General features: G+C 41.1%; 2 protein-coding genes across 2 annotated transcripts in view; one reads left to right on the top strand and one right to left on the bottom strand.

Annotated features, from left to right (window-relative positions):
* Nucleotides 1–24947, bottom strand: psmg2 (proteasome (prosome, macropain) assembly chaperone 2). Its single transcript, XM_043687725.2, has 7 exons — nt 24825–24947; nt 22839–23010; nt 19218–19276; nt 16728–16846; nt 10984–11157; nt 8343–8463; nt 1–918 (listed from the first exon to the last, which is right to left on the bottom strand). The coding sequence occupies exons 1-7, from the start codon at nt 24882–24884 to the stop codon at nt 826–828; spliced, it is 798 nt and encodes a 265-aa protein (XP_043543660.2). The 5' UTR covers nt 24885–24947; the 3' UTR covers nt 1–825.
* cep76 (centrosomal protein 76) overlaps nt 24946–25293 on the top strand; it is a 60797-nt gene continuing 60449 nt past the window's right edge. The window contains exon 1 of the mRNA XM_043687722.2: nt 24946–25138. Coding sequence (XP_043543657.1) covers nt 25037–25138 — 102 coding nt within the window. The 5' untranslated portion in view covers nt 24946–25036. The remainder of the gene's footprint in view (nt 25139–25293) is intronic.

The following is a 25293-nucleotide window of genomic DNA, read 5'->3' as shown; positions in this document are numbered from 1 at the left end:
AATAGGGAAAATGTTTTATTTTTTTAAAAAAGTAACCAAATATTAAACTTATCTGGTTCAAGTGAAACTTTAATACATTTTTAGACCATATAGTAGACAATAAAACAGATTTATACAATACACTGCTTCTCAGCATACTTCTGAAATGAAGATTCTCCCACAAAACCATATACAGCACCTAGGATTAATATAAAAAAAAAAGGTAATTCGACCTAATTGGTGTTTATGTTCCATTTTAGCCCATTCCTGCATTTAATTTTAATCTATCATCATAACCCTCTATTCCCTTCTCCCTCTTGTGGTTCTCTACCTTCTCTTCACAATCCAGTAACACTACTCACTTAAGTCGCACCTTACAGCAGCAAGTTTCACATTCTCAAAACTCAAGCAGACATTTCTTCTAAATTCTCTATTAGATTTCTTCTTGACTATCTTATATTGATGTCTTTTGGTATTGGTCTGCCCCACAAAACATTCTCTTTCTCAAAAACTGTTCATACTTCAGTCACTGCATATACACTAATTTAGAATTTAAAGATATCACTTCCTCCTTGTAAACACACCAACATGAGGACAATTTTACAATTGAGTTCTTATTCAAGCCACTTTACATTTAACTACTCACTTATCTGGAAGTGAACATTGCATTAGAGATTTAAGAATTGATATTCAACATGAATTCAACAGATGTGAGGTAACAGTACATAATTTAGACTTCCAAGACTGATTTCTTTTAAAAAGCTATGTCATTACATGGGTGACCAACAGTGTAAACATAGCTTCAATCCATTTACTGTAAAGTAAAATGAGTTTGGACCAACTGAGTTAGAAGAGAGCTGGTGGAATGCCACTGCCAAACAGTAACCTCCAAGAACTAGGGATCTTCCACTGAGCTTGTGTTACACCATGTTGATCACTCTGAGAAGGAAACACATCTCATTAATCAAACTGTTCACATCTATTATTTTTCAAAGGATTAATTTCAAAGAACATAATCCGACAAACTAACAAAAATTGTGAAAGTTTCAGTTTACTTGAAAATGGCTGGAAATAGGAACTCCGTGTTAGCTCTATGACAGCAACTAGTAGGGAAGCCCAATTTGCTGTGCTTGCCTTAAACACCGTATCATACTTGGACATATCTTCAAATCTATTACTGAATAGCATTTGCAGATTGAACAAAATTCTTTGCATAAAAAGAAATCCCAGATTGAGTGACAACAGACAAGCAGAAAACTTCTGCATTAACAGCAGTGTGTTAGATAGGATAGAACTTTGAAGCTCAGCATAAAGAAAAACACAGAGATTCAGCTGTACAATGAGCAGCCAAAACAAATGGCCTCAGGATGTATGTTTTGACAGGAGCTGAATAGCTCAGCTGAAGGAAGTTGAGACTTTCCCTATTCCAAATGGAAGGCGAAATTGGTTTTGGAGGGGACATAACACAGGATTTAACAGAATCTAAGGATTTACCAGAAGGATTCCAAGATTTGATTTCAACAAACGTAGTTGCAACTCCCCTAATAATAAGATTAAGGATTGAGAAAGAAACAGGAAAGAAGGCAAATTAGTCTGTGATGATGCTGCTCCTTTAACAAGCTTGTTGTCCTTAATTTTTTTAAAAATGGGTTGTAAAAGACAGAGGTTCCAATGTGTCTGGAATTTGGGGTTTTGCTTGTGGCCGTTCTTTTCAAAAATTAGATAATGAAAGCGAAGTGGCCAGTTCTCCCAATTTAGGGATTTTTTCTAGTTAGGTTTAGTTTTAGCTGGCTACCCAGAGAAGCTGCTGGAGTGAAAAGAGGTTCCATGCTTCAGCAAATGATTGCTTAGCCGATTCTCTTTGCCATCTCTCTCTCCTATTAGGACCAGTGTTTGAATTTACCTTTTTGCCAAGGTGTATATTTATAAGATATTGCAGGAAATCGGATCAGCTCTTTGTTAAATTGCAGGGCATACCCTATCAATTGGGTTTTCAAATCTTGTTATTCTAAATGCTGTTTTCTTTTAGTTGTGTTTTCTCGGTGATGTGTAAATAAATTCTGTTTTACGTGAAACTAAGTAGTTTGACCAGCTGCATCACTCCCAGAATATCCACCCTACATTTATCTGAAACAACTAGAAACATTAGGGTCGGGGATACCTTCCTAAATGTTTTGAGGGGGTCTGGCCTGGTCCATAACAAGTCAAATCATGTACAGATCAACAAACAAACACAAAGAGAAAAAAAACAAATAAAGTTCAACAAATTTAACTTTGAAACTATCTACAGGAATTAAATCCAACAGTTTAAATTTTTTTTGCGATGAGTGCAGACTTCTGGGAAAGAGAGTCAAAAGTTTCAGTACATGGTGCAAACAGAGGGCAGTAATGAAGCCCCACAGTCAGGCTTTCAGGAGTTAGGGAGGAAGTTAAAAGGTAGCACCTTAAAAGAAAAATAATGTGGATGACTGCCAATGCCACACACTAGTCAGTGTTGAAATTGGAAAATGAGGAGGATCGGTGTGTGGCTTGAAGACCAGGAAAAAAGGGCTTTAAATTCTTGAAGCATTGGGACCACCAGAAATCACCTATTCAAATGGGACAGATTGTCCCTCAATAAGACTAGGATTGACGTTCACTTGGCAAGGTTCGCTAGTGTATTTGGGGAGTGTTTGAAAATGGGCACCATCAGCATATAGAAGTAGAATAAGGTATCTAACATGAATGTACTAGGCACTACAAGATTGGAGCAGACTGGAAAGACTAAAAGGATGTATGTATAGAAATGCACGAAGTGCACTTTTGCTTTGTTCTAGAACCATGCAGGTCAATAACCGAACACATTCACAAGAATCAGTCGTCATACAGCATGGAAACAGGCCCTTCATCCAACTAGTCCATGCCAACCATGTTTACAAAATAAACCAGTCCCACTTGCCTGCATTTCACCTATATCCTTCCAAATCTTTCCTCTTCATGTACTTATCAAAATATCTTCTAAATATTATAACTATACTTCCATCCATTACTTTCTCTGGCAGTTCATTCCACACACTAATCACACAGTATACAAAAAGAAGTTGCCCACCATCATCTTTTTGAAACTTTCTCCTCTCACCTTAAAACTGCCCCTAGTTTCGCACTCCAAAAATGGCCTCACCACCACCCTGTATAACATGACTTTCTAACTCCTATCCTCAGAAGTCTGTGTAATGAAGATGCTAAATGCCTTCTGCAATTGTTTTCCTTTTGGTAAATTTCTATGCAGTCACTAGATGTCATTTTCTTTTCAGCTGGAATCTCTCCCCAAGACACCCAAAGCAAGCTGCAAATTAAACTTCTAAGTATTTAACATCAAAGCAAACACCACAAACTCTCAGTCCAGCAGACTTGCCTCCACTCTCTGGCACCTAACTTAACCTCTGGATTGTTCTGTCTTTCTCTATCACTGGATCCCCCCCAATGGCACTTTTTTAAAAACACTTCCAAATTTTAATTCACTGAACTATTCAATTCTAACTCCTCACTTTGAACTGGTAAATAAAATGCATGCAAACAATACAGACCACTAGAATCGCAGCAAGAAACCTCATGCCCGAAACGTCAATTCTCCTGCTCCTTGGATGCTGCCTGACCTGCTGTGCTTTTCCAGCAACACATTTTCAGCCCTTTTCCTAACACACCCCTATAACCTAAATCTATTGCTCTTAACACCAAGTGCTTAAATGTATAAAACTATCAAGTGTTAAGAAAAGATAGAGAAAAGGGGAAGTAGAGTGACCACCCTACCTCCTGCAAAAATGCCATCCCGTATTCCCAATTCCTCCGCCTCCGCCGTATCTGCTCCCAGGAGGACCAGTTCCACCACAGAACACACCAGATGGCCTACTTCTTTAGAGACCACAATTTCCCTTCCCACGTGGTTAAAGATGCCCTCCAACGCATCTCGCCCACATCCTGCACCTCTGCCCTCAGACCCCACCCCTCCAACCGTAACAAGGACAGAACGCCCCTGGTGCTCACCTTCCACCCTACCAACCTTCACATAAACCAATTCATCTGCTGACATTTCCGCCACCTCCAAAAAGACCCCACCACCAGGGATATATTTCCCTCCCCACCCCTTTCCACCTTCCGCAAAGACCGTTCCCTCCGTGACTACCTGGTCAGGTCCACGCTCCCCTACAACCCATCCTCCCATCCTGGCAACTTCCCCTGCCACCACAGGAACTGCAAAACCTGCGCCCACACCTCCTCCCTCACCTCCATCCAAGGCCCTAAAGGAGCCTTCCACATCCAAAGTTTTACCTGCACATCCACTAATATCATTTATTGTATCTGTTGCTCCCGATGCGGTCTCCTCTACATTGGGGAGACTGGACGCCTCCTAGCAGAGCGCTTTAGAGAACATCTCTGGGACACCTGCACCAATCAACCCCACCGCCATGTGGCCCAACATTTCAACTCTCCCTCCCACTCTGCCGAGGACATGGAGGTCCTGGGCCTCCTTCACCGCTGCTCCCTCGCCACCAGATGCCTGGAGGAAGAACGCCTCATCTTCTGCCTTGGAACACTTCAACCCCAGGGCATCAATGTGGACTTCAACAGTTTCTTCATTTCCCCTTCCCCCACCTCACCCTAGTTCAAAACTTCCAGCTCAGCACCGTCCCCATGACTTGTCCTACTGCCTATCTTCTTTTCCACCTATCCACTCCACCCTCCTCCCTGACCTATCACCTTCATCCCCTCCTCCACTCACCTATTGTAGTACATACTACTTTCTCCCCAACCCCACCTTCCTCTAGCTTATCTCTCCACCCTTCAGGCTCTCTGCCTTTATTCCTGATGAAAGGCTTTTGCCTGAAACATCGATTTTACTGCTCCTCGGATGCTGCCTGAACTGCTGTGCTCTTCCAGCACCACTATTCCAGAATCATTATGGAAGACACTAGTGTTGGAAAGGAGATATCTTCTAAAGGGAAGGGCACAATCCATTTGGTTACAGCAAAGTCACATACTTTCAGTAGTTTTCTGTAGGCCGCCAAATAGTGAGGGGGTAAAAAGAGAGAGAGAGAGAGAGACAGCAAGAGCGTGAGACAAAGAGAGCAGCAAATCAATCTGATTCTGGGGTCTCTATTTTTCTTTAAATTCTTCCATAGGCAAAGTCAACATTCGTCACCCATTCCTCACTGGCTTGTAAACAGTTAGATGTCAACTACATTGCTGTAGACAGTCACGTGTAGGTTAGAGCAGGTAAAGGTGTCAGATTTAATCCCAAAAGGATTAAATCTGGATTTTTATGAGATGCAATGGTAGACTTGCCAATGCAAATATTTTTAAACTGAATTTAAATTCCAGTAGGCGAGATTTGAATTTGCAACTTCAGAGTATTAATAGTTTACACATCTATCAGTTGGATTACAATAATGTTAGAGCAAAGGAGAAAGATTAATTTGAATTCATGAACTGTGTTCAGGAGAACTTCCTTGATCGTGATGTTCTTGGCCTAACTAGAAAGGAAGCACATTGCACTTAAAATATTAACACCGGCTGTCTCTACATAGACACTGCCAGACCTGCTGAGTTCTTCCAGCACTTAGTTTTTATTTAGAAAGGAAACATTGCTGAATCTGGTGCTGAGAAATAAGGTGGACGAGTGTCAAAGGGGGAATGTTTGGATCGGAGTGATCCTTCAGGGGAGGTGACAGCCTAGTGATAATTTCCTACGACAGACAGGTTGGCTAAACAGGCAGCCAGGCAGATGGAATTCAATAGAGAAGTGAAAGATCTAGCATCTTAGCAGAAGGAATAAGGAAAGACGACATACAGTCTGAAGTCTGCAGGAAGGGAGGGGTATGGGATTACTGTGGCTTGATCTTTGAAAGTGGAAGGATGTATTCAGAGAGCAATTAGCAAAACAAATGGGACCTTTGGCTTTATAAGTAGAGGCAATCAGTACTGAAGTGGGGGAGTTTTGCTGAACCTGGTTATCTCAACGACAGTATCATATCTGGTACTGTAACCCAGTTGAGGGAGAATGTTAACTCTTCTCTGAACCCTTTAATTGACAGTCATGTTGAGAAGGCTGGGGGCGAAGGTCGATAGAGAATTAAATGACAAAGTTAATTTGAAATGTCTGGGGTTGCCCTTCTTGAGATATATCAAGGTTTTGACAGGCTTAGGTAAGACAGACAAATAAACCCTCTTCTCATTCGTTGATGATGCAAGGAATTGGGGACACAGATTGAAGAGTTTGGAAGAGAGATGTAGAAGGAATGTGAGCAAAAATATTTTCATGGAGTGAGTAGTAATGGCCGAGAACCTATATCCTTCGAGGGTACAGGAGTTAAAAACAATGATTTCAAAAGGAAAATAATGGATATTTGAAAAACACTAAGTTTCAGGGCTTTAGGGAACAGGCCAGGGAATAGTCTGACTTGATTGTTCAGTGGAGAGCCAGCAGTGAATTGACAGGCTGAATAGTCTCTTTCTGTGCTGTAAGTTACTTTTTAAGAAACAGCTTGACATTTAATTAACAAATATTGTATCAATTGCGCTCCAACTTTCTATAGCATGTTTGGTGAGTAATTAATCTGAAAATTCAGCAAGTTCTTAAAAATACCAAGGAAGTTAAATTCAAGAGGCTATTAGACTTGAGGTTCACAAGGAAGAGGTATTAGAAATCCTGCAGAGTGTGAAAATAGATAAGTCCACTGGGCCAGATGGGATTTATCCTAGGATCCTCTGGGAAGCCAGGGAGCAGACTGCAAAGCCTTTGGCATTGATCTTTAAATCGTCATTGTCTACAGGAATAGTGCCAGAAGACTGGAGGATAGCAAATGTGGTTCCCCTGTTCAAGAAGGGGAGTAGAGACAACCCTGGTAATTATAGACCAGTGAGCCTTACTTCAGTTGTTGGGAAAGTGTTGGAAAAGGTTATAAGAGATAGGATTTATAATCATCTAGAAAAGAATAATTTGATTAGGGATAGTCAACACGGTTTTGTGAAGGGTAGGTCGTGCCTCACAAATCTTATTGAGTTCTTTGAGAAGGTGACCAAACAGATAGATGAGAGTAAACCGGTTGATGTGGTGTATATGGATTTCAGCAAGGCGTTCAATAAGGTTCCCCACAGTAGGCTATTGTACAAAATGTGGAGAAATGGGATTGTGGGAGATATAGCAGTTTGGATCAGTAATTGGCTTGCTGAAAGAAGACAGAGGGTGGTGGTTGATGGGAAATGTTCATCCTGGAGTCCAGTTACTAGTAGTGTACCATAAGGGTCAGTGTTGGGTCCACTGCTGTTTATCACTTTTATAAACCACCTGGATGAGGGCGTAGAAGGGTGGGTTAGTAAGTTTGCAGACACTAAGGTCGGTGGAATTGTGGATAGTGACGAAGGATGTTGTAGGTTACAGAGAGACATAGATAAGCTGCAGAGCTGGGCTGAGAGGTGTCAAATGGAGTTTAATGTGGACAAGTATGAGGTGATTCACTTTGGTCAGAGTAACCGGAATGCAAAGTACTGGGCTAATGGTAAGATTCTTGGTAGTGTAGATGAGCAGAGAGATCTCGGTGTCCATGTACACAGATCCTTGAAAGTTGCCACCCAGGTTGACAGGGTTACTAAGAAGGCATACAGTGTTTTAGCTTTTATTAATAGAGGGATCAAGTTCCGGAACCATGAGGTTATGCTGCAGGTGTACAAAACTCTGGTGCGGCCGCACTTGGTGTATTGTGTACAGTTCTGGTCACCGCATTATAAGGAGGATGTGGAAGCTTTGGAAAGGGTGCAGAGGAGATTTACGAGGGTGTTGTCTGGTATGGAGGGAAGGTGTGTTACAATGAAAGGCTGAGGGACTTAAGGCTGTTTTCATTGGAGAGAAGAAGGTTGAGAGGTGACTTAATAGAGACATATAAGATAATCAGAGGGTTAGATAAAGTGGACAGGGAGAGCAAGTGGTGACGGCAAGCATAAAGAAGCATAGCTTTAAATTGAGGGGTGATAGATATAGGACAGATGTGAGAGATAGTTTCTTTACTCAGAGAGTAAGGGTATGAATGCTTTGCCTGCAATGGTAGTAGATTCGCCAAGTTTAAGTACATTTAACTCGTCATTGGACGACTGGAAATACATGGAATAGTGTTGGTTAGATGGGCTTCAGATTGGTATGACAGGTCGGTGCAACATCGAGGGGCGAAGGGCTTGTACTGCGCTATAATGTTCTCAGAGATCGAAAGAGGGAAATGGTGAAGTAGGTGCAAATCCAGCCAATCTTTGAAACTGCTGCTGGATTTGCACAAACAATCTAAGCAGTCACACAAGAAGAGAAGGGGCAAACAAGAACTGAAGAGTAAACTTACTGGCTTTTCTTTCAACTCCATCCACTCATTCAGGAAGTTCAGAAGGTTGAATGCATCAGGGATATTATCTCCTTCGGAACAGAAAATGAGGAGCACTGCCAATGGGATTCCTTCAGTACAACTGTACAAAATTAGTACAGGAGTTAGCACACAAACAGATACAGTAACATTTCTCTCTTTGATAAAACTGAAGAGCATCTATGCAAAAAAAAGTTCTTTAATCCATCACTGTTGACTTGTTAAGCAGTTCTTGACCAGAGCTCCAGTAAATGTTTTCTAGTATTTTATCTTATACTGAGTCAGCTTTTAAATAACTTGAAGTTGACTGATACAGCTTTACTACAACAGCCCCCTCTTGTGGCTTATCTGAGAATGGCAGATGAGTGCAATCAGAACTCTACCACAACACAGATTCTAAATAGAAAAACAGAAATTGCTAAAAAAGCTCAAGAGGTCTGGCACCGTGGAGAGAAATCACAGTCAACGCTTCAACTCGAGTGACCCTTCCTCAGAACCCGCATCCACCAGTTCTTTCCATTTATATAGATTCCAAATATCTAGGAGTAATTGTTGGGATACCCTAACACTTGTAGAAACAAACAAAAAGGATTGTATCACATCGACGTTTGGCAATTTAGAACTCAAAGGAGACTTAAGATGTTGACTAAGAGAAGTAAAACAGAATGAGTAAATTTGCAAGGAACAGAAAACACACTTCTACAAGCACACAAAAAAAAATAGTGAAGACAAATATGGGCCCTTACAGACTACAACAAGAGAATTATTAATGGGGAACAATGAAATGGGAGAACAATCAATTACTTTTGTTCAGTCTTTATAAAAGATACAAAAAAACTTCCCAATAATGCATGCGAAATGCAAACTCTTTTAGAAAGGAGGAATTGATGGAAATTAGTATTAGTTAAAAAATGTGGAGAAATTAATAGACTGGAAGCTATTCTCCAAGGCCTGGTAACCTACATTCCAGGAAACTAAATAAGATGGAAATAGTGGATGTGTTGGTTTTCATCTTCGAAACTTCCGTACAGTAAAGATAAAGTTTCCAAATTTATGTCAGACCACAGAACTGCTCTCTCTCTCACACACACACATTAGAGATGACTAGCGATATTTTAACTGGAGGATCATCACACCTCACATGAGCAGAGTCCTTCACAGTAACCTCAGCTGGTGCGGTAAATCAACCCACATTGTTGGCAGCAACCAGCCATCCAACCAATTGAGCTAACCGACCCAGTACTGACATAATGAAGAATGGCAAATATAACCCCAACACTTAAATAAAGATGGGAACTTTTAAACTGGCTAGCGTAACATTAGTAGTAGCAAAAGTGCTGGGTTGTGATGTGATGATAAAGGATGTGATAACAGGACAGTTGGAAATTTTCAACTGCTTTACACAAAGTTAAGATGGTTTAATGAAAGTGAAATCATACTGACAAGCATACAGCTTTTTTTGAGAATGTAACTAGTCCATTAAATGAGGAAGAAGAACCAGTGTATTTGGATTTTCAGAAAGGGTTTGATAAAGTCCCACCTAAGAGATTCATGTCCAAAATCAAAGCACATCACATTGATGGTAATATACTACAAGATTGAAAATTTGTTAAACTGTAAGAACGAATGGGACTTTTTGAAACGGAAAGCAGTGACAATTGGGATACCACAGTGCTTGATCCCAGTTATTCACGATACATATCAATGATTTGGATGAGGGAAGCAAGTGTAATATTTTCAAATTTGCTGATGACACTAAACTAGATGGGATTGAGAGTGGTGAGGAGGATGTAAAGAGGCTTCTAGGTAATTGAGACAGATTGTGTGTGTGGGGAAATGTATGGTGGATGAAATAACAATGTAGCTAAATAGGACAGAAGTCAGTCAGAAAAGCAAATTATTATCTGGAGGGAGACAGGTTGGGATAGGCAATGTGCAATGAGATCTGGATGTTCTTGCACACTAATCACTGGAAGTGAGCAGGTGCAGTATGGAAATGAATGAGTGAGATTCAATACAAGCTAGAGGAACAACACCTTATCTTCACCTAGGTCTTCAGGACTCAACATGACATTTAACAATTTCAGAACATGAATATACTCTCCCTTGCTTGTACCCTCCTACCCACAGCCCAATGTACAGTCCTGTAAATCCTGTTACAGCACAACCAACCCATTTGCAAATATTTATGCACCACCTAGTTTTTACACCTCTCTCTCAGTTCATCATCAGCAATCTGTTTGCCTATCCTTTTTTTCTGTCTGGATATCATGTCAATGTACTCTCTCTTGTCTTTCCGCCCACCTCAACCTCAACCCCATCCCATCATCAGCTACATTCCAACTTTCCCCAGATACCTTCAGTTCCAATGAAGGGTCACTGGACTCAAAACTCTACTTTCTCTCCACAGAAGCTGCCAGATTAGTTGTGCTTCTGCAGCACACTTCCCTTTTGATGAGGCAGCATGTTTGGAACTGAATTGCAATTGAATTCGGTCTCTCCAACTCCACAGGAATCAGAGAGCTCAGTACAACCTATGCTGACTTGTCCTCTGTAAAGTCATTCTCAGTCTCAGCACATTACTAGGATCCAGGTCTAACATTAAACATACTAAAATTCGTACCTATTATGGTACAATGATTTTGTGATGCCACCTCCAGGGATGGAAATCTCCTCTTCCACCTCACTAATCCCAGGAAACGCTGCTACCCGTTCAAGTTCTTTCCATCTGAGGGTCTGGAATTTGTCTCCCACAATGGTTTGCAGAGCAGGTGTTGCCAAAAATCGCAGTGGAGTGCTGTAATAATAGTTAAGATTTTTTAGGAATTGTGTTCCATAACCTAAATTTAGTTTTCGACGCAAATATTTCTTTATTGAAAGCTTACAAGTAATTAAGTCGCGGGCTCTCTCAATTTACAGTAATGTTAGAGTACAGGTCGTTCCGCTATAACATACGTTTCATTAACACAAATTAATTGTAATGTGACTGATGAACTGGGGACACTGTTCCTAATGGGCAAACTTTTAAAATGCGTGTAACCTGTAACGTGATTACATTGCCAATGCTTTAAGTGCTGTTTCTAAAGTGTGATTTTTCTAGAAGACAGGGTTGCACAAGAACGCAACCAATGTGTCATAGAATAACTACCCATAAGCAGTTAAATGTAAGGTTTCTCGCTCACTTATCCTTCTAAACTCTATCGAGGTCAGAGCCACCAGGCCTTCATCTCACGGATCATTCCTGTCAGCTTCCTCCAATGCCAGCACATCTTCCCTTAGATACAGGACCCAAAACTGCTCACAATATTCTAAACGCAGTCTGACCATAGAGTTATACAGCCTTAGCTCTTGGATTCTAGCTCTCTTGAAATAAACATTGCATTTGCCTTCCTAACTGTCAAATAAACCTGCATGTTAACCTTAAGAGAAGCCTGAACTAGAATCCCACCTCCTTTTGTGCCTCACATTTGAAACCTTGCCCCATTTAGAAAATAGTCTGCACCTGAATTCTTCCTGCAAAAATGTCTAACCTCACACTTTGCTACATTGTATTACATCTGCCACTTCTTTACCTACTCACCTAGCATGTCCAAGTCCTTCTGCAGCCACCCCTCTTCCTCAACACTATTTGTCCCTCCACTTATCTTTAGGTCATTTGCAAACCTAGCAACAATGGCCTCGGTTCCTTCGTCCAAAGCATCAATGTATAACACGAATAGTTGTGGTCCCAAAACTGACCTCTGCAGAACTACACTAGTTACCAGCAAACATCCTGATAAAGATCCCCTTATCCCTACTCTCTGCCTTCTGGCAGTCAGCCAATCCTCTACCCATACCAGTACCTTGCCCCTAACATCATGGGTTCTTATCATATTTACAGCCTCCCGTACAGCAGAGTCAGAGTCATACAGCACTGAAACTCTTCAGTTCAACTCATCCATGCCAACCAAGTTTCCCAAACTAAACGAGTCCCATTTGGCTGTGTTTGGCCCATTTCACTCTGAACCTTTACTATTCATGTATCTGTAAAATGTCTTTTAAATGTTGTAACTGTACCTGCATCTACCACTTCCTCTGGCAGTTCATTCAGCAAAAGAACCACCCTGTGTGAAAACATTGCCCCTCAGGTCCCTTTTAAAACTCTCTCCTCTCACCTTAAAAATATGCCCTCTAGTTTTGAACTTTGCTACCCTCAGGAAAAGACCTTAGCTAATCAACTTATCTATGCCCGTCACGATTTTATAAACCTATATAAGGTAATCTCTCAGCCTCCTACACTCCAGTGAAGAAAGTGCCTGCCTATCCAGTTTCTCCTTATAACTCAAATGCTCTAGTCACAGTAACATAGAATCATGGAATCCCTACAGTGATGGCAGCAGGCCATTTGGCCCATCAAGTCCACACAACCCTCCGAAGAGCATCCCATCCAGACCCAACCCCTACACTATTCCTGTAACCCTGCATTTCCAATGGCTAATCCACCTAGCCTGCATATTCCTGAATACTAAAGGCAGTTTAGAATCGACAATTCACCAAACCTGAACATTTTTGGATTGTGGGAGGGAACCAGAGCACCCGAAGGAAACCCATGCAAACACAGAGAGAATGTGCAAACTGCATACAGTTGCCCAAGAGTAGAATCAAAACCAGGGTCTATGGTGCTGTGAGGCAGCAGCGGTAATCACTGAGTCAACATGCCACCCCTTGTAAATCTTTTGACATTGATATCTTTGTAAATCATTTCTGTACGCCCTCCAATTTAATAATATCCTTCCTACAGTAGGGCAACTAGAACTGTTCACAGTATTCCACAGCTTCACCTGTACAATCACAACATGACATCTCAACTCCTATGGTCTAAGTAATGAAGGCATGTTGCCAAATGCCTTCTTAACCAACCTGTCTACCTGTGACACAACTTTCAAGGAATGATGTACCTGAACCCCTAGGTCCCTCTGTTCTACAACATTCTCCAAAGTCCAACCATTAACTGTGTAGGTCCTGCCTTTGCTGGTCTTCCCAAAATGCAACATGTTGCAGATAAATTAAACTCCATTTGGACAGAGTACCTCTGTCCATTGGCCCAATTGACCAAGATCCCCGTGTACTCTTTGATAACCTTCTTCTCTGTTTACTGCGCCACCCCAATTTTTGTGTCATCTGCAAAATTACTAGATCACATCCAGTGGCTCTCCTTTGTCTAACTTGCTCATTACGTCCTCAAAGAATTCTAACAGATTGGTCAGACTTGACTCTCCTTGCTGAAGCAATGCTGACTCTGTCCTATTCACCACGTACTTCTAAGTACTCTACAACCTTATCCTTAATGATGGGCTCTAAAATCTTACAAACGACCAAGGTCACTCTAACCAGCTGACAGTTTTGTGTCTTCTGCCTCCTGCCCTTCTTTAACAGGGGTGGTATATTAGCCACATTTCAATCCTCTCTGATCATTCTTGGTTCCAGTGATTCCTGAAAGATCACAATCAATGCCTCTACAATCTCCCCAGCTTCAGAACAGTGGGCTGTAGTCCACCCATTCTGGATGATTTATTAATATTCAAACTTTTCAGCTTCCCCCAGCACCTTCTCCTTTGTGATGGCCACCACACTTATTTCTTCTCCCAACTCTCTTCAAGGTCTGGTAGGCTGCTTGTGTCTTCCACTGTGAAAACTGATGCAAGGTAGACGGGTATTGAAGATGGTGTTTGGTACGCTTGCCGTCATTGGTCAGTGCAGAGAGTATAGGAGTTGGGATGTCACGTTACAGCTGTTCAGGACATTGGTGAGGCCACTTTTAGAACACTGCATTCAACTCTGAAACTTGAAAAGAGTGCTAAACAGATTCACAAGAATGCTGCTAGGATTGGAAGGCTTGAGCTATTCAAGATGTTGAATAGGCTGGGGCTTTTTTCCCTGGAGTGTCAGATGTTGAAGGGTGATCTTAGAGTAAAGGTAAGACCTTTTAGAACAGAGAAATGGAGAAACTTCTTCAGCCACAGAGTGGTGAATCTATGGAATTCATTGCTACTGAAGGCTGTGGAGGCCAGGTCACCGAGTTTATTTAAGACAGAGATAGATAGGTTCTTGAGTATCAAGAGGAACAAGGGTTATGAGGAGAAAGCACGAGAATGGGGTTGAGAAACGTATCAGCCATGATTGAATGGTGGAGCAGATTTGATGGGTGAAATGGCCTAATTTCTGCTCCTATGTTTTATGGTCTTATGACCTTATAGAGGTTTATAAAATCATGAGGGGCATGGATAAGGTGAACAGCCAAGACCATTTTCCAACGGCAGGAGGTAAGGTTTAAGGTGAAAGGGGAAAGATTTAAAAGGGACCTGAGGGGCAACTTTCTCACACAGAGGGTGATGTGTGTACGGAACAAGCTGCAAGATGTGATGGTTGGAGGTGGGTATAATTATAACATTTAAAAGGCATCGAGATGGTCCGTGAATAGGAAGAGGATTATGGGTGAAATGCTGACAAATGGAACTAGATCAGTTTAGGATACCTGTTCGGCGTGAACAAGTTGAACCTAAGGGTGCTGAATAACTCTATTACTAAGTAACTGTTCAGTTCCTCTGCTACTTCTTTGTACAACATTACTACTGTTCCAGCCTCATTTTCTAGTATCCAATGTCCACACCAAACTTGCCTTTTTCTTACCACTTAGATATCTTATTTTATATTACTGATTGGCTTACTCACATATTTCATTTTCTCCCCTCCTTATTGCTTTTTTAGTTATCCCTACTGGTTTTTAAAAGGCTTCCTAATCCTCTGGCTTCCCACTAATCTTCACCACATTCTATGCTTTTCCTTTTGCTTTTATATGGTCCCTAACTTCCCTTGTCAGTCATGGTAGTCTCATCCTCTCCTTCATAAGCTTCTTCTCCCTCGGGATAAATTCCCAAATTACTCCAAGAATCCCCTGCCATTGCTGCCCCACTGTCTTTCCTGTTAGGCTTCCCTTCCAATCACCTCTGGCCAACTTCTCCCTCATGTCTTTGTAGTTACCTTTACTAAATTATAATAGTTATATCTGATTCACACTTCACCCTCTCAAACTGCTGAGTGAATGCTATCATATTATGATTACTGCTCCCTACAGGTTCCTTCACCTTAAACTCCCTAATCAAGTCTGCTTCATTGCACATCATTCTCCTGCTCCTTGGATGCTGCCTGACCTGCTGCGCTTTTCCAACAACACATTTTTCAGCTTCATTACACATCACACATTAATACATATCTGGTGTATAGGAACAGAAATTAGGTCATTTAGCCCATCGAGTCTGCTCCACCATGGCTGATAAGTTTCTCAACCCCATTCTCTGCTTTCTCCCTGTAACCCATGATCCTCAAGAACCTATCTATCTCGGTCTTAAATATACGCAATGACCTGGCCTCCACAGCTTTCAGTAGCAGTTAGTAGATGGAAATGTGTTGCTGGAAAAGCGCAGCAGGTCAGGCAGCATCTTGGGAACAGGAGAATCGACGTTTCGGGCATTAGCCCTTCTTCAGGAATGACAACAGCTAATGCCCGAAACGTCGATTCTCCTGTTCCCTAGATGCTGCCTGACCTGCTGCGCTTTTCCAGCAACACATTTCCATCTCTGATCTCCAGCATCTGCAGACCTCACTTTCTCCTCAGTAGCAGTTAGTACACAAACAACCTTGACAATTTTTTTAAAAATCGGAAACTTGTGGTTTTAGAGATTGTTTGGCTTTTTGAATTCCAGTGCTGGATATCTCTCAGAATTGTGAAAAGCTTTGTTCAAAGATATTACGTACCGAGCCATTGTCTTCTCCTGAAGACAGTGACATTTGCCAAGCTGCAGTTTTACAGGACCTCACCAAGTGGCTTTTCGGATGAGTTTAAGTAAGAGCCAGGAGACAATTCAACCATGGGAATATCATAACTGAGCCTTTTATTTAGCCTCTTGAGAGCTAAATATCAAGAGCAGGACCATTCAAATAAAAACTAAATACTGCAGATGCTGGAAATCTGAAGCTGGAAAATCTCAGCAGGTCCAACAGTACTTGTGGATAGAGAAACAGAGAGAACATTTCAAGTCCAGTATAACTCTGTTTCTCTCTCCACAGATGAAGCCAGACCTCTAATTTCTCCAGCAGTTTTTATTTTTGTTTAGAAGCAGAATCATTGTTGAAGTAATTCCTCTTACGTAATCTGGACACAGGACAGTCGCAGTGGCCCCCAAGCCCTCAACAATATCAGAAAACCCAGCCAGAGTATAGGTTAGAACTGGTTTCTATGGGCCATTACTGAAAAGTTCTCTCTCATAACATGCAAAATCTCATCAAGCCATCTTTCAATGCTAATCATAATGGTGACACTGTACCTACCCAATGAGCTGTTGGTCAACACGATGATAGGCATAACTGCTGGACAGGACCACAACTTTGCTGAATTCACTTTCTTTAATCCAAGAAAGCAGCTGTTGTCGAAATGAGCGGTGTTTACCCTAAATGGTTGGATGACATTCTAATTATTAGAAGAGAATTAAATCTCTAAAAAAACAATTCAGCCCAACGGGTCAATGCTGATGTTACTGTTCCATACACGTTTCCTTCTTACCCCCCACTTCATCACTCTTCGTCGGCTAATCCTTCCATCTCTATCTAGGTTCTATGTTGATTAGCTTTTCTTAAATGTAGCTACCCTGCTTGTGTCAACCATATCCCATGGCAGCAAGTTTAACATTCAGACTTTGCTCTCTTTGGACAGAGAGGTTTCAGGGCACTTAACACCCTGACTATTTCAATTGAATCAAAGCAGACAGACAGCAGCCCGGTGCTCAACTAAATCAAATGGAAATTTCCCTCCACCAAAGTTACAAGTCACAAGACAATTATCTTTTCATGCATTCTTTATGGTAACACCACTACCAAAATCTACATGCCAACTAATCAGCACTCGCCACTGATGCAGTATGATGCTGGTTTTCCCCTTGACTTGGTTTTTCTTACAAATTATCCTGAAGAGTGCATGACAAAAAGTTTCAACAAAATGTCTTTTTCAGCAATACTAAAATTGATACGTAGCCAATTGCTGAACTGACTGGATAATAACCAGATACCTCCTTATTCATGTGCAAGGCACAAATGCAAATCTGTTAAAATAAAAAAAAAAGGTACCACAACTTTGAAAAGAAAATTAATCTTGGGAGATTTGGAGGGGGGAGGAAAGCTTATGAGGGCATAAGATGAATAGAAAATATTCCCTTTAGTCAAAGAGTTACTAACAAAGAGACAACATTTTAAGGTGAAAGGTTGAGAGGGGAAATCGGAGGAAATACTTGTTCATCCAAAAAGTGGTGGGGGTTTGGAATGCATGGCCTTGGAAAGATAGTTGAAATGAAAACCTCACAATGATTAAAAAGTACTTACATGAGCACTCGAAATGCTAGAAATTCAAGGTTACGAGGCTAGCTCAGAAAGTGGGACTAGTGAATGTGCAAATGTATTTTTTTGCAGTACAGACTTGATGGGCTGAATGGCCTCTTCTGTACTGTATGATATTATGAGACTTTTCTTAAAGATATATTTCACTTTTTGATAAGTGGAAGGATTTCGGAATGAAACAAACGTTTGTGCAGTTCCACCATACAATATTGTACATAAGAGTTTAGATTTCTAGCAGTAAAACAGGAGACAATTCTCCAGCACTTTAAACAGCTCAAAGACCATAGAAAGCCATATCATTAATCAACATACGTTAGCCGCAATGATGTTGACTAAGACATTCAGACATTCTGAATGTCTCAGTGTAACGCAAAATTCAGTGCATACTAAAAGCACCTGTGAATTAATTATTAATCAACTCATTGTAAACAACTCAGTCCCCAGTCACTTATTCTGAAAAGAGAGAAACAATTCATTTTGGGAGGACTAACAAGACAAAGGATCACACGCTTATTAATAGCGCCCTAGGAAATATAGAGGAACAGACAGACCCATGTCCACAGATCCTTGAAGGTAACAGGGAAGGTAGATAAAGTAGTTAAGGTAACATATGGGATACTTCCATTTGCTAGTCAAGGTACTGAAAGAGCCACAAGATTATGAATGGAGCTGTATGAGACATGAGTTAAACCACAGCTGGAGTACTACATGCAGTTCTGGTCACCACACCACAGAATTGTGCAAGAGAGGGTGCAGAACAGAATTATCAGAATGTCATTTGGGCTGGAATGATTCAGCCATGAAGAGACTAGATATGATAGGGTTGTTTTCCTTAGAGAAGAAGGCTGAGGGTCACAGAGAGGGCAAATACGGAGAAATTTTTCCTTGGAATAGAGGGGTCAAGAACCAGAAGGGAACTATATTAAGGTAAGGATTAGGAGGTTAGAAGGGATCCAAGGTAAAACCTTTTCACCCAGCAAGTTGTGGGTATTTTGAACTCGCTGCAAAAAAGATGGTAAAAGCAAGAACCACAGAATCCCTACAATGCAGAAAGAGGACATTCAGCCCACTGAGTCTGCAATGACCCTCTGAAGAACGTCCCGACCCTATCCGTATCCCAGTATGGGGTTGTTACCATGGCTCACCGACCAAACATGGACATTTCTGGACATTACAGGGCAATTTTGTTCAGCATGTCCAATCCACCTAACCCTCTACACTTAAAGCTATTTAGAAGAGTGCTTGAAATATCACAGCCATAGGACTATGGACTAAGTGTTGAAAAACAGGATTAGAATAGATGGATGTTTTATGACTGATGTGGACTCAATGGGCCTTTTCCTATGTTGTAAAAACTCTACATCTCAATATATGGCATGTATAACACAATTCATAATAGCCAAAACTGTCTGATTTTGTTATATAGAATACCTGAACAATTGGAGATCTAATCTGCAGGACTGCCAATTTCCGGTCTGCTGATGCATAAACTGTATTAAATACGTAACACAAAAGTGATTATCACATTTACGTTTCGCTATTATATGAATCGATTAATAGACTACTTCAAGAAGGAAAAATATCTTACCAGAATATCAACTTTTATTTTAATAACAGAATAATAACAAAAACAGAATTCTTACCGGAAGGAATTACAATTATTATATACCAATTAATTGTATGTTTTCCAATGCCAGCTAATATAAACAGTAATGTTAGGAAGGCAGGGCTACAGACAAAGAAAGACTTGCATTTATACAGGAGCACAGGAATAGAAGTAGGACCACAGAATCAGTCAGCCACGCGAGCCTATTCAGTCAGTTGGATCACAGCTGAACTGTAGGTTAACTCCATCATCCACTTTCATTCTATATCCTTGAATAACAGTGATACAATTTTGCAAGACAATCTCAGTTTTAACATTAACTGATCTAGTTGCAACAGCTATTGTTATAGCAAGGGAAAGAAAGAAAATTTGAAATTTCTATGAACGTTTGAGAGAGTAGCTTGTGTCACACATGAGACGACAACTTCTAATTTTAAGGTTGCATCCCTTGTTCTGGGTCGCTCCGCAGAAGAACGGATTTCTTTCTATTGAAAAATTTATTTTTTCTGCATTTTTGTTTTAAAAGACTGAAATTGGAAAAGGACTGCTTTAACATCTAGAACTGTGGAACCGATTGCTGCACTTTTCAAAAGTGGGATGGGGGAGGTTTATGCAGACAGGCTAGCATCAGTCTACTATGTGGTGCTGGCCACAACTCAACTTATATATAAATCGAGTTATGACCAGCACCACATAGCTGATTGGTCATCAATCTGAAGCCCATTTACTGATGCCAAAAACTCTGCCTGTCAACAACCATGTGATTGGCTCCAAGGTAGCCGAACAGCTTGCAGGTGTGAACAATATGGCCAGAACCTCTAAAAGGGGAGGTTGCCTTTCTCTCTTTCTGCAGTTTAAAATAAACTTAAAGCCTAGAAAACCAGTTTATTTTCCCTCACCAGTTGCTATAAGCTACTGCTTTTAACCAGTAGCTAAAAGACTTTGCAAATTGTGAACCCAGTCACTCAATGCCTCCTGAAAGAATGGGAAAAGTGCTTGGAGAAGACAGACTGAAGACCAATAACTTATGGCAAGCAAAATGGATTATCTAAGCAAATGCTATCAAAAGGAGGCGATCGAACTGCCTTCCCAGTTTATTCCTCTTCCCCATAATGCTATTTTCTTTTTAAACGTCTGTGTGTGTGTCTGTAGGGGGAAATTGTAACTAGTAGAGTTGTATGTTGACAGTTCATAATTGTTTGACAGTAACTAGAAAATATTTGCTTGTAATAAATAGTAATACAGAAATCTGGTCTCTACTTTATGATAATTTGGTTATAAAAATACAAGACAGTTGCATATTGAGGACTTTGATAAAATCTTTAACTTTTGTGATGATTCTGGGAATAGTGAGACTTGATTTTACCCCAGTAGCCCTAAATATCTACCCTATCAATTCAGTGAAACAAAGATTTCAGTTACTGTATATCATCCATTAATCACTCTGTTAATGCAATCTAATGCATGAATGCAACCTGCTATTATAATTTGACCAGGTAATATTTTAGTTCAAAGTATAGCGCTAAACTTGTGGAGCAGACCCATAATGCCTATCAATTCAAATCTCAATCCTCAATGAATTTTCCAACCACAGCAGCAAAGATGTAATAAATAGTGAAGTTTATTAAGGGGTTTCAGAATTTATATCTATTAAAGCATCAGATATCAATCTTCATGAAATTACTCAGCTATTCTAGTCCTCAAGTACAGGTTCATAACAAACTACTATCATCAGCCTCCTTGTAGTTGGTACATAATTATCAAAGATGGAAATGTGTTGCTGGAGAAGCGCAGCAGGTCAGGCAGCATCTAGGGAACAGGAGAATCGACGTTTCGGGCATTAGCCCTTCTTCAGGAATGAGGAAAGTTTGTCCAGCAGGCTAAGATAAAAGATGGGGAGGAGGGACTTGGGGGAGGGGCGTCGGAAATGTGATAGGTGGAAAAAGGTCAAGGTGAGGGTGATAGGACAGATTGGGGTGGGGGCGGAGAGGTCGGGAAGAAGATTGCAGGTTAGGGAGGCGGTGCTGAATTTGATGGATTTGACTGAGACAGGCTGGGGGGAGGGGAAATGAGGAAACTGGTGAAATCAGAGTTCACCAGTTGAACTCGGATTTCACCAGTTTCCTCATTTCCCCTCCCCCCAGCCTGTCTGTCAAATCCATCAAATTCAGCACCGCCTCCCTAACCTGCAATCTTCTTCCGACCTCTCCGCCCCCACCCCAATCTGTCCTATCACCCTCACCTTGACCTTTTTCCACCTATCACATTTCCGACGCCCCTCCCCCAAGTCCCTCCTCCCTATCTTTTATCTTAACCTGCTGGACAAACTTTCCTCATTCCTGAAGAAGGGCTAATGCCCGAAACGTCGATTCTCCTGACGTAGATGCTGCCTGACCTGCTGCGCTTCTCCAGCAACACATTTCCATCTCTGATCTCCAGCATCTGCAGACCTCATTTTCTCTACATAATTATCAAAGACCTGACACATCATGCAGAAGAACTTAAAAGGGGGACAAAGGTATAGTAGTAAAATCATTGTTAGCCAGAATTTAAATTCAATTAATAACTCCAGGATAATATTAGTCTCATTAATAATACTCTTGAAACTACAAGGTTACTGAACCAGGAGGGTCTGATGTCCATGTCCTGCAGTGAAACAATCTGCCATCCTTATCCAATGTGACTTACATATGACTCTACATCCACAGCAACGTGCTTGGCTCTGAAATGATTTAGTCTTGAACAATGTGGGATGAGAAATAAATGCTAGCCTTGCTAGTGATACTCAGATCCCAAAAGCAAATAGAAAAAGATCTTTGCCAGACTTCAAAGATAGTTAAGAAAATAAAATTACATTAACAATATTAAACAAAAGTCGGAAGGGTATTGAATTTTTTTAAAAATAAAAGTAATCTTTCATCATACAACACATCTTCAGTAGACAACCATATTCATTAATGTGCAATTGCAAATAAATCCAACTGCTTCTCAAAGACTTGTGCCATTACATATCGTGTTCAATTTTGCTATGTAAAGAACTAATTTCATTTAAACTTGTATTACCTAGTGTTTTAACTTCTGACACTGAACAATTTGTCTCAAATTAGTTTCATTTGTCCCTTTCATAATCTTCAAAGGTCCTTCATAGTACATGGTTTCGTCCCCTGCACAGCACTAAAATTACTTCATCAAAGTTGCAAAGGACAAATTATATATTCATGATCACATTGTACAATCCCTTGTCATCCTTCAAGCAGCCTACAGCCTTTCATGCAACTGACCACGACGTTGCCTAGTTCGGTGGAACTTTTCTAATCATATCTAGGACACAACCCCCAGCATCACCAGAATTCCTCGAAGATTGAACCTTGGATTTTTGTTTTCTACATGTAAATTTCTAAATATATTATGTCAGAGTTCTTCACCCATGTTCTCCTACCACTTACCCTCAGAGCTGACACACATGTCCATTGAGTTTTCCAAAGTTGTTGCATATGGATTGTTCCCCACCACTGGAAGTAGGCAGTCGCTGTGGATATAACCAACCCGAGGCAAAGCGAGGGTAGAAATGATCAGGTCCACCGTTAGCTGACCAACATTACCCACAGACACAACTGGCTGGAAGATTGAAAATTTGAGTTAATTGAAAATTGTACGTTCATTGCGTTCTGCCACATAACTTGATCCTTTATGGGTCCATATGCATTCCTCACTTTGCAATTACTCCTCATTATTAGACAAAATCCATTCATAGTCACCATATGACACACAGTCATTACAGCCATGAGGAGGTATGTTCAATATACAGGCATTTACTAATATAATAATGTACATGGACGCAAAGGCAGCAACAGTGAGAGCTTAGCCATACCTTATTTTACATGTGTTAGAATACAAAACGTTACATATCTATCTGGTATTCATGGCATCTTTCCCCTCATTTTCATCGACTGATAATAGACTTGATATTGAGAACAGGTGAGGCATAATTTGCATTATGATTATATTCTATAATCCTGTGCTAGTTGTGCTGAATAGCAAATATCTACATTGGCCATTCTGTCCTTGCAGATACCAACTTCCAAGATCCCTTTAATCTGCTAAAGTGTTGTCAGTTCCCAACTACACATTCAGAACATCTTCAAAGTAACAAAGAGAAATTATATATCTGCGACTGTACTGCATAATTGTTTCCTATCCCTCTCAAGCAGTCTGCAGCCTCAGACACAAGGAAGATATTTGGCACCATCATGTCTACAATCAACAAAGATCTGATCCCACTTTCCCATTTTCCAGCTTTCAGGCCATTGCCCTGGAAGCTATGGTAACACCAGTGAATATGTAAACACTGCTTAAATGTTACAAAAGTTTTGGACTCAACGATCCCTTCAGGTAGTTAGTTCAAGACACCCACCTCCATCTTAATGAATACCGTTTAATCAAATATCCTGTTAGCGTTCTACTCCTTACCTTAAATCTATGCTCTCTAGTATTAATCCCTCAATGCCAATTATTCCCTATTGATCATTGTCTGTCCAAGTACAGACATATACTCCACACCCCACAAAGTATGCTTTAATAACATACCTATCACCAAGGTTAGATTGACTGACATAGGACCCCCAATAGATTCTACCTTGCCTCTCACCTCACATCCACTGAGTCTGTGCATTTACGCATGTTTATGGCTACTTAACCCATCAATATCTACCTCTATCACAAGTGTATATTAGTTTCATATAATATTACACAGACCTCCACCGTTATGTCATTATCTGCATGGTCTTTTTCCATTGTGAAGTCTTGGCTAAATATTCAATGAGAATTGCCGCCACGTTTTCTGTGTCAACATATACATCACCTCTACTGTTACCCCAATTCTGTCTTTATCTTTATATAATTTCCTCCACAACATATCATTGAACTTAGCAGCATTGCAACAGGCCATTTGGCCCAATTGGTTATATTGGTGAACGGCTCCTCGCAGCCCATGGCCATGTCTTTAATAGGCTCTGGAAGAATCAAAAAATGAAAAACTGCAGAAGGCATGGAAGACAGCTAGACGCTCATCCACCAGATCAAAGGGCAAATGCCTGGAGGATGTTTACCCTCGTGGGGGTGTCTAAAATCAGAGAGCACACACTCAGAATAAATGGGATCCAATGTAAGACTGAGATGAGGAGGGATTTATTTTCCCAGTGGGTTGAGAGTCTTTGCCACAGAGAGTTGAGGGGGGGGGGGGGAGGGGGGGGGGGAGGGGGGGAGGAGGAGGAAGAAAGAGTCTTTGTGTATAGTTAAGGCTGAGAGAGATAGATAGATCAGCTGGGACAAGGGCAGGAGAGCGGACTGGAGAAATGGCAGATCAGTGATGACCCCACCGAATCGCGGAGCAGACTCCTGTTTCTATTTCTATTTCTTATGATAGTACAAACCATGATAAGAGTGTAGCCTTTCAGGCTTACGGAGCCATCCCCACTCGGGATGAAAACCATCTCGACTCCACCGTCTGAATTCCTTCAACCGCCACTTGCCTGGCGCCTTCTGATGACGTGTACCTCTCCCGACCCTGGGGCCACACACGGACAGCGTCGCAGAATTATGAGGCGCATGTCCGCCTGCGTTGTTTTTCTTAAAAACCGCACTTATGAAAGAAACAACTACCACAGCGGTAATTTGCAAACGTCACCGAGCAAATCCAACTGTTACGAATTTTCCAATTGGCGCTGATCGGTTGAAACGGAGAGATGTGAGAGAAAATTCCCGCTTAATTTTGAGACTTGAATTTCAAACAAAGTTGGCTGTGAGGGGGCGGGCTTGAATGCAACTGGTGTGGGGGCGGGGACAGATGAGGGCGGGCGGGGGTTTGACGTGGGCTCATGCGCCGTTTGACGTCTCTGGGTC

The sequence above is a fragment of the Chiloscyllium plagiosum genome, unplaced genomic scaffold (assembly GCF_037043375.1).
Source record: "Chiloscyllium plagiosum isolate Xiang-an unplaced genomic scaffold, Cpla_swu_hap1 HiC_scaffold_4, whole genome shotgun sequence".
Classification (NCBI taxonomy): Eukaryota; Metazoa; Chordata; class Chondrichthyes; order Orectolobiformes; family Hemiscylliidae; genus Chiloscyllium; species Chiloscyllium plagiosum.
This window is presented reverse-complemented; position numbering and strand designations above follow the sequence as displayed.

What these genes read in the sequence shown, in the direction of transcription:
- psmg2 (XM_043687725.2), bottom strand. Translation starts at nt 24,884, where the DNA reads ATGGTTTTCATCCCGAGTGGGGATGGCTCCGTAAGCCTGAAAGGCTAC. An exon ending in TTAGATCTCCAATTGTTCAG is followed by an intron (nt 16,847 to 19,217) that starts GTATTCTATATA and finishes CCAACCATTTAG; the next exon opens with GGTAAACACCGCTCATTTCG. An exon ending in GTTGACCAACAGCTCATTGG is followed by an intron (nt 11,158 to 16,727) that starts GTAGGTACAGTG and finishes CTATTATTACAG; the next exon opens with CACTCCACTGCGATTTTTGG.